Here is a 10,047-nt window from a genome sequence, read left to right on the forward strand (position 1 = left end):
AATTAGTTGTTGCATAGTTATACAAATTTAGCAAGCATCTTCTTTTTAAAAGACAAATTTTTTTCTTACATTTATCAAACTTTAAGTATATTTTTTGCTATAAAGAAAAGGTACTCATAAGCATGGTCTAAGTTCTGGTATATATATATATATAGTAAGACATTTTATAATGTATTGTAATATATGTTGGTTCAAATTAAATCATGATGTGTTTGTTCTAGTGTACTATTACATTCAGTATATTATGCGCTAATGGGACAAGCATATTCCAAGTTATACCATATATATATACTACTAGAGTACTAGTACTAGTACTAGTACATATGAGACCAAATATGTTAGTGGATGCAATTGCCTTCACATCAATAAAGGTAGGTCTGTTCCTTTGTACATTTTATCAGGTGTATATATTTTGAAAGAAATAAAAACAAAAGAGAGTAATGTAATAAATAAAAATAAATTAAATATTGATAATTACTATAATGAATTACATCAATAATTACATACATTTATATAATTAATTAAATAAATAAATGATTAGTAAAAAATAAGTAATTAGTATAACTATTAATTAATTAATCAATTAAAATATTTAATAATATAAAGAGAGATAAAAGTAAAATAAAATATTAAAAAAATATTAAAAAATATAATTAAATATATGTGTATCACTGTTGATCTATCTACTAGCTTGATATAACGTCTAATCAAATCATCCCCCAATATATTATTCAAAATTATTTTATTGATATATGGTTTTACAATATCAGTAGGCCTTCAATATATAACAATGAGAGGCATTGGCCTTACACGAATTATCCACTACCATTCTTACTTGAAAGCAGAATGATTTGGAAGCTAGTTTTAATTCCATTATGGCAAAATGCACCCTTATAAATTATAATGATTAGTTGCGAGTCACACTCCATTCAAATACAATAATAATTTTTTTAGGTCAATTAAATAGATATTACGACATTAATACGTATTAGAAAAATCCATCATAATTAAGATTGTTCTTCAAAAGACATCTAACAAATATTACATTTAATCTCGTAAGAGTCAACTAAATGGAATTCAAGATATTTCCTTTATGAGCTTAGCAATTGTATATTAATACATATCATTATTATTTAAATAAAAAAAATGATAGAAATTAGTAACTTTGGTACATGGATGATTTTGATCCGCGCGTGGGATTGGTGGTACTGGCAGCAGTAGTTAGTTTCCATTTTTCTATTAAATATTTGATCTTATTTTAGGTTAAATTTAGTTTTTGATAACACCTTCTGCGGATTCTTTTTATCAGATTGATGAAAACATTGAAAAGTCTAGTCATATATCAGATCAGACATTTATCGAGGTGAAAGTTCCATTGCTGCACCCGAGAACATCCTTCGGTGCATTGCATCCACTATTTTATTTATTTATTTATAATTTCAAGTAAATTATTAATTGCCAATATTTTTTAATTCTGTAACTCGTTATTAGGATTTTGGTATTTATCAATCACTAAATCGTTCTGACAACATACCAATCAAATGGACGAGTGATTTTTAATATACTGTATTTCCTCCACGTGTCGTTTATATTTTGTTTGGTTTAAAGAATGAAAAATAGAGCAAATCAAGTGAAACAAAAGAAACTGAAAAGAAGAGTAAAGTAGAAAAACATTATTAATGTAAAAGTGAGAAAAATAAATAATAAATTTTAAAAATGACATAAATATTTCTAATAAAAATTAGAATATGAAACAATAATAAAATAAAATAAAAAATAATAATATTGTCATTTTTACATATTGATAGTTTTGATTTATTTTCTTTTTAATTTGAAAAGAAAATAATTTTTTATGAATTCCATCAAATATTACTCCGTACTTCATTTACATTTGAAAAATAAAGAAAATATTTTTAATATGCATGTCTTTTTTCCTCTCTCAACTTTTTTATTTTTATTCCTTTTCTTTATAAAAATTTAAGAATGCAATAATTAATATGATAATTTTTTAAAAAATTATCATTTTTATCTATACATTGATGTGTTAAAATATTTTTTCTTTTTTACGTCAATAACATTTTATTTTTATTATTTGATAAAAAATCATGAAAATGTGACATTAATTGATATTCAAATATCTTAATATCAAATTTAAATCACTTCAAGATTTTTTTTTACTATACTCCTTATGTCTTAAATTTCCATCTATTCATATTTTTCAAACTATTTTTTTTTACATAATAGAAAAATTGCATCTTAGACATGTGATTTCCACGTATGCATAATGTTTTATTTTAATGGAGGAAATAGCTGGTAGCATCATATCATATAAATAGAAACTTTTAATTGATATATATATATATATATATATATATATATATATATATATATATATATATATATATATCATCTTCATTTGAGAGTCATAATAACATTATAGTTAAACATTAAAAAAAAAGATAAATAAGACGTAAATAAATATAATATATGAGATGGATAATTAATTAATTTTAATGTTTAACAAGTTATAAATAAAAAAATGAAAAATAAGAAAACAAAACAAATGAGATGTGAACAAAAATAATATAATGAAAAACACGTCATGAATATTACAACTTAGAAAAATTAAAGATAAAAAATATATAAAATAACTAAATGTAGAAAAAGAAAAAAAAAATAAACAAAGATATAGACTCGTTTGTTTAAGATTTTATTAAAAAAAATTAAAAATAAAATTTAGAGTAAATAATTTATCTTTAATTTTTTAATCTATTTTTTATAACTTTTTTTGGATAATAAAATTTCAAATAATGATTAAAATAAAAAGTTATTTTGAAAAGTTATTCATTAAAATTATTTTTGAAATATACCTATTTTTTTTTAAATGTAATTTTTATCATATTAAAATCTCCAATAATAAATATCTGAATTATTGAATATTAAAATTAATTTTTTTTAATTAGTAACAAATGAGTCTAAAACAACTTCTTTTATTTTAAAGTAAATTATCATAAAAATTATTTTAAAAAATATTAAGTCAAAATCAATTTTTAAAAATCTTAAACCAATAGTCCAAATATAACTAAAAAATTGGCAAGATAGATCACGTGATCCCTTAATTTAATATTATATAATAATTCAATCATTTGTTTTTTTTTTCTTTTCTATTTTGGTCTTTTATTTAATTTTAAGTAACGATTTAATCATTTATATCTTAAAACTTCAATAATGTTACTATTGTTTTTTTTATTTTATTGAAATTCATAAAATTCATCAAAATATTTAAATAAAACTTATTCAATTAATTATCATCTTCAACATTATACAATTTTTTATCAAATCCATAACCAAAATATTCAAATAAACTCATATTTCCATATCTTACAATATGAGATTTGACTTTATTTAAATATTTAAGTTATGAATATATATATATATATATATATATGAATTTTCTTGAAATTGGTAATAAACTTAATTAGTTTTGTTGGAAGATTTTGATGAATCTTATGAGTTTATGAAGTAAAAAAAAAAAATAACATTATTAACATTTTAAGATATAAAATACCAAATCGCTACTTTAAATTGAATAAATGACCAAATTAATAAAGAAAGAAAAAACTGAATTGTTATCTAAAAAAAATTTTTAAATTCATAAAAAGTATTTTATCATAAAAATTATGTTATCAATTTTAACGCTTAATTGAACTTTATAAAAAGTTTAGGTGTATCACAATTGTGAAAATGTATAAACTTAAGATAGTGATCCGGATAATATCACCATTAAAATTGGAATGAATGTTAGAAAACGCTCATGATTTGAAAATTATATTTGTTATCTAATCACAATGCAAAACATTTTTCAAATTTTACTGAAACCACTAGTCAACATGTATAGTCTTTTACTAATTTTAATCAATTTTTATTGATATGGTTACTATTAATTAATAATTATTATATTTTTTTATTATTTTAATTTCTTTTATCGTATTATATAAAAAACTAAAAAATCATATAATATAAAAAATAAAATATATATGGACTAGAACGTCCTATCTCTAAATCACGTGACTAACCACTATTCTTTCAAAAATAAGAAGAAAAAAAATATATTGGGTTAAGAAATTGGATATTTTGGTGTTTAGTTTGAAAAGAGTGGTAATTTATTTATTTAAAAATAATAATTCAGAAAAAAATCTTAAAAAAAAACTAACAATGGAGAGAAGAAATTAAAAGATAAAAGAAAATAAATCATTTTCTTTTTAACTTAAAAGGAAAAAAATCTTGGATCTTTATTTTAAAGGAAAAAAATCTGTGGATCTTTATTTTATTGGGAAAATACTTTCATATTTATTTTTCAAAACTTTCATTAATTCCAACTTGTTAACAAAGAAATGTGAGACAGTAGATATTTATAATCATACACTCTAAACATAAAAAAGTGATAAATCTCAAATTTAACTTTAAATACATACATATCAATATTCTTGCCATTATTATTTGAAAATTGAATTTACTGAACAAATGTGTATTTTTGTTAAGACGAGATGGATTTTTGTTTATTAAATATCAAAGCAGAGTAATATTCTTCCATTTTGGCACATTGCCCCTCACCAGACATAAAGTGCACTACTTAATATTTTGTCTCAAGAAATTCAAAAAACCGAACAACCGCTGAGGAATCAAATCAAACACAGAAAAATCCTACACAAGAAAGCATTATCTTCTTGCATTGTATCAGGTACACAACCAGTGCTCCCAATTTCTCACTAAAACCCTAAAACCCCAATTCTCTTAATCAATCAAATGTCTCACTCTCAAACTTTACCACTCAAGAGACAACAAGGTGAACAACCCCCTTCAGATGATGGCTCCTCTGCTATTAAGCCTTCTCGTCTCAAAATTTCATTACCCTCTGAAGATAGCGACAAAAAGGTAACCCCCTTTTTACTCTTCTTTATGTGTTCTTAGCTTCAATCACAAAAAAACCCTAATTGTTCATCCAATTTTGCTTTGCTTTTTTATTACTTTGCCTTATTGGGTTTCTCATAAAGATTGTATTTTTGGTTCAGAATGCGAACAAGAGACTTAAAGATGTTGAAATTTGTGTCCCTATAGTTTATGGGACTATTGCATTTTATCTGGGTAGGAAGGCCAGTGAGTAAGTTATATTTTTCATGGTGTGTTTTTTGATAGCGTTCTTTTTAAGATAATTTTTTTGGTACCTTGTAGGTTTGTTGGTTATTGATACCTGAAGTTAAAAAAATGACATGACATTGAATGATTGAATGTTAGATATCATATCCAACAAAACTCTAGGTACTGAAGTGTTCATTTTTTTCAATTCATTTTGTGCATGTCTGATTTCACAGTGAGCTACCGTGATTTTGCAAAAGCTACATAGTGTAGCTTCTACAAAATCACAGTGATAGTAATTTTGTCAATCCAAACGGGAAACCAAATATGTACTTTACGGGTTAGTGGTGTTTTTGTTGTTGCAATTGTATCTAATCATTTAATACTACTAGGTCCCAATCTCATAAGTGGACAGTTTATGTACGTGGAGCTTCTAATGAAGATCTTAGTGTGGTTGTTAAGAAGGTTGTTTTTCAGTTGCATCCTAGTTTCAATAACCCTACAAGAGTTGTTGAATCGCCCCCTTTTGAGATATCAGAATGTGGTTGGGGTGAATTTGAAATAGCCATCACCCTCTTTTTCCATAGTGATGCCTGTGAAAAACAGTTGGATTTGTGAGTTTCAATTGCTTACTGTTGAACATTCGTTTTTCACTTGTTACTACTTAGAAATTGCATTTTTTGAATAATAGATTTTGTTACTGGATTTTGTTTGTTCTCATATAGGTATCACCATTTGAAATTGTATCCTGAAGATGAATCTGGTCCTCAGACTACAAAGAAACCTGTTGTTGTTGAATCTTACAACGAGGTTGTTTTTCCTGAACCTTCTGAGGGTTTTGTTGCACGCGTGCAGAATCATCCTGCTGTTGTTGTTCCTAGGCTTCCTGTTGGTTTGAATTTACCAAGCCCCGGTACATTCCTTTCAATGATCTTTGATTTGTTGCTGTTATGGTTATTACCACTATAGTACTATTACATTTCCCCTTTCAAAAGCTTTGCTTTATAATTCCTTGTGTTGGTTTCTGCAGTACCTTTTGATCCTATGAATGACAAGGAGAGAGGCGGCACCAAAGATCATCCACTAAGCCAGTGGTTCCTGAACTTCTCAGAGGCGGATGAGCTCTTAAAACTAGCAGCATCCCGCCAACAGGTTGTGGTTGCTTTATTCTATTATGCATTTTCATCCAAATAGGTTGTTTTATGGCTAGAGAATTGTTAGTGGCATTTATTTATTTCTGCATTCGTTTTTGTTTCTTGTCTTCCTTAAAGTAACATTATTATATGCAGTTATGGAGACTACATTCTGAAAATAAATACAATCAATTCCTTGACTCCATCCTAATATGCAATTAATCAATATCTTATTTTCACGAATGAGATGCTTATTTTATTTCATCTGTGTTCTTTTGTTTTTCTATGAGTAAAATGTTAGTGGTTAATTTGTTAGAGGGGTGGGGGAAACATTAATAGCAGCGATCGAACCACGGACATACTTCTTAATACTCCTTTGACGTCTCAAACCAAATCTCCGTGCTAATCCTTCGGGGACTGTCTTCTTGTTTATAGTGAGCACTAAGTTAACTGCTTCCTTTGAGCACATGTCAACTTTTCTTTCTCAACAGTGAAAAGAATAATTTTAGTCTTGCACTGATGTGTTGTGAATTACTTGAAGTATTTTTGAACATATCATAGATTTCTGTGCTGAATGTGTTTGCAATGTCTTAGGTGCAAGCTCACATTGTTAAGCTGCGAAGGCAATTAAATTTGTTGGAAGGATTACCTCAGTCAAAACAGCCATCTGGTTATGAATGTACATGATTTTAATCTTGATAAATATTTTTCTGGGGCTTTCACTTTAGGGTTAAACTTGGAAGGTTAGTTATGAATTATTATGTATATATATGCGTATCACGTTCCTTGTAGATTGTTTTGAACATATTTCTATCTGTAGAAGCCAACAGTTTGGAATTTTAGAAGAATAGATATGGTAATTGGCATTTATGCTGAAACATTTATATGTTGATAGATATTTGTATTAGCTGTACTCTGTCAAGTTTAATATTTATCTTAAACTTAGATTTCTATCTAAATACACATACTTTTAATCATCTAAGCTGAACCTAGATTTCTATCCAAAGTAAATACTTTTTTTAATCATTTAAACTGAACTTAGATTTCTATTTTTAACAATTATGTTAATGACTTTTACGCTTAAATTGGCACAATACTAATCACTGACAGGTGTCATCCATGTGTTTTCATATGAAGTTACATATACATACTGTAACAAAATAAATAAATAAATAAATAAAATTTTTGGAGGGTATCATTCATCAAGAATTCACTCATAGGCTAGTTAGGGAAAGTGCTCTATGGTTTGCCTTTCTTAGTTGTACAAAATATCATCAGTTCGCAATGCATGATAATCTAAGGAAAATGCTAACTGCACCCTAATTTTACTTATACACCCCGTATTCCTTTATTAGATTTTAGCACAAAAGTTTTTGTGCAGAAAAGGTGTTGAGGCATAGGAGTTAATTTGCCGCCTTCAAAACCCCTAACATTGATGAAATTTATCTTTGGCTTAAAAAAATTTGATTCTATTTTTTTACTGATAAATATTAGTTGCGAATATATTATGTTAGTAATCAGAGTTTGAACTCTAAACATTATTTGATAACTTTGATTCTATTGTCTCGAAATTAAATTTCTGAAAATACAAGATTATATAATCTTGGAAGTTAATTTCCAGTGTCTTTTTATGTCACTAAAACAACTTTCTTAAAACGGGTAATGGGTATTTTTAGGTGAAATAAAAATTGAGGGTACATATAAAAATAGAAATTCTTTAATGTAAGCTACCTTGGTCATGCCTAAATAGAAATTAATTTCTCTACTATCATACAATTATTGATTTCAACAGTATAATCTCAAATCAACAGCTATCATTCACAATTTTAACAATTATGTAATCTAAATCGTTTATTTTCAAATGATTGAAATTCGTTATAACGTGTAACTGCATATAAATTTACAACAATAAATCTTGATTAACCTAAACAAACCACAAGAGCAAAACAACAACTCACTTATGACTCATGAGTAGTTTGTTATTAGCCAAAACAAAACAAATAACACCAAAAAATACTATCCGCTATGTGTTTTTATGGAAAACCGTATATCATGTTGATCATATGTAAAAGTTGAATGGTCTAGTGGTAAGCTATATCAAATGTAGTACTAACAAGTAATATACCTTACCACTTAACTAGGAAGACTCGTTAAGCTTATGGAGAGTTATCAACTTCATGGCTTCCCTTCTTTTTAGAGAAAAACCATCCAATCAAAGGCATCTTCTTACCCTTCTTCATTGAACTAGGTCTCTTAAGTAACTCATCTTTATTAGGAATGACTTGAGCTAATACATGAGGACTAGCAAATTTCACATATCTTCTTTTTTGAAACTCTTCTTTTGTTTCATCATCATCATCATTATCAGTTTGTGTTTTGATTTCAACATTGGTTGCATTTGCAATGAACTTAATGTCTTCGGTTGTCTCTGGATCGTCGCGTTGTTGTAGCAACTTCAACTCTCTTGCTTTTGTCTCTTCCAATTCTTTTTTTGTTTGCTCTAGTTCCTTTTTAAGGGACTTGATGCATTGAGCTAAGAAGTTAACTTCTTCTTTTGTTCCTTCAAGGATTTGCTTTGTTTCTTCTAACTCAGCTGCCAATGCTCCAGCTTTGGATTGTGCACTCCCAGTTCCACTCGCTTCGTTTTGCATCTTAATCATTTCAAATTCATAATCACAAGAAAATTAATCAAACTATATATGAACACTCTTCAATTACAAACAACATTGATGAGTTGGCGTGCATCATGCATGATATCTATAAAAGCTAGCACATAAGCAAGTCAATCAACATTTAGTAACTGGAATTGCAGGATTAAACAATCTAAGTTCTGAAATTAACAAAAATTTAAAATAACTCATAAAACTAAAAATCTTTCAACCATATGACTAAAAAACAATTTTAAGGACTGAATTAAATCGACTTAAAGTCTATCATGATCTACAAAAATAAATCAATTTCAAAATCAAGTTGTCTAAAGTTATAATTTTACGAATCCGATGATATTGTTCGTTTTGACTCTTGTGTTTAAGCTCTCTTGAATAGTAAAATTGTTTATAAACTATCTTGACTCGATTTTCACACAATGTAGAATATTACGGTGTATCAAAACAATACTAAATTGAGATATTTTACATAGCAATAACATGAATGATTGTATAAGCATAGAAAGAGAAAAGAGAGAACCTCTTTGAGCTTGTTAGCATAAATCTCTCCAACCAAGACTCTTTCACCAAACAACATAACAGCTTCTTTAACCGACTTGAATGGGGCTCCAGTGTCAATCTCTGCACGTCCCATGATCACATTTCCACCTTCATCTCTATCCATGTTGAACTAAATAGTTTCCAACTTCACTAAAAAAATTAGACTATGATAGAATTAATGAATTAATGAATGACCAAGTAACTAGCTAGTTAATAAGAATGTGGCAAGACGTGTATGAATGAATATCTAAAGACAAAGTCACCACAAAAGAGCACCATTTAATACAAGTAACAAGACATGGAAACCATAGTAGTATATAAAGTTTTTAGTAATTGAGTCAAAACAAAAATTTAGTAATGGGTATTGGTGGTGTAATAATTGATTAACTTGAAAAGAAAATTGATAGAATAAAAAGAAACTTTCTTTTCTTCGCGTCCACTTCACTAGTATTTCGTTAATTGAAGTTGACATTAGTTAGTTAGAGTGTCTTGATAATTTAGTTAGTTCAATCTATTTCAAATCAAGATTTTGAAAGCACCCTTTTTGCAGCATTGATTAGGACTTGTCTCCT

General features: G+C 27.0%; 2 protein-coding genes across 2 annotated transcripts; one reads left to right on the forward strand and one right to left on the reverse strand.

Annotated features, from left to right (window-relative positions):
* The first annotated feature begins 4,586 nt into the window (after nucleotides 1-4,586).
* On the forward strand, nucleotides 4,587-7,176 carry LOC101500494 (transcription initiation factor TFIID subunit 14b). The gene is made up of 6 exons (XM_004512072.3): nucleotides 4,587-4,935; nucleotides 5,073-5,161; nucleotides 5,529-5,750; nucleotides 5,862-6,049; nucleotides 6,167-6,288; nucleotides 6,864-7,176. Exons 1-6 carry the CDS (start codon nucleotides 4,807-4,809, stop codon nucleotides 6,954-6,956), a joined length of 843 nt encoding a protein of 280 aa, XP_004512129.1. The 5' UTR covers nucleotides 4,587-4,806; the 3' UTR covers nucleotides 6,957-7,176.
* Nucleotides 7,177-8,102: 926 nt separating this feature from the next.
* Nucleotides 8,103-9,838, reverse strand: LOC101500817 (WEB family protein At3g51220). Its single transcript, XM_004512073.4, has 2 exons — nucleotides 9,456-9,838; nucleotides 8,103-8,920 (listed from the first exon to the last, which is right to left on the reverse strand). The coding sequence occupies exons 1-2, from the start codon at nucleotides 9,597-9,599 to the stop codon at nucleotides 8,426-8,428; spliced, it is 639 nt and encodes a 212-aa protein (XP_004512130.1). The 5' UTR covers nucleotides 9,600-9,838; the 3' UTR covers nucleotides 8,103-8,425.
* Between the last annotated feature and the right edge of the window lie 209 nt (nucleotides 9,839-10,047).

The sequence above is a fragment of the Cicer arietinum genome, chromosome 8 (assembly GCF_000331145.2).
Source record: "Cicer arietinum cultivar CDC Frontier isolate Library 1 chromosome 8, Cicar.CDCFrontier_v2.0, whole genome shotgun sequence".
Taxonomy (NCBI): Eukaryota; Viridiplantae; Streptophyta; class Magnoliopsida; order Fabales; family Fabaceae; genus Cicer; species Cicer arietinum.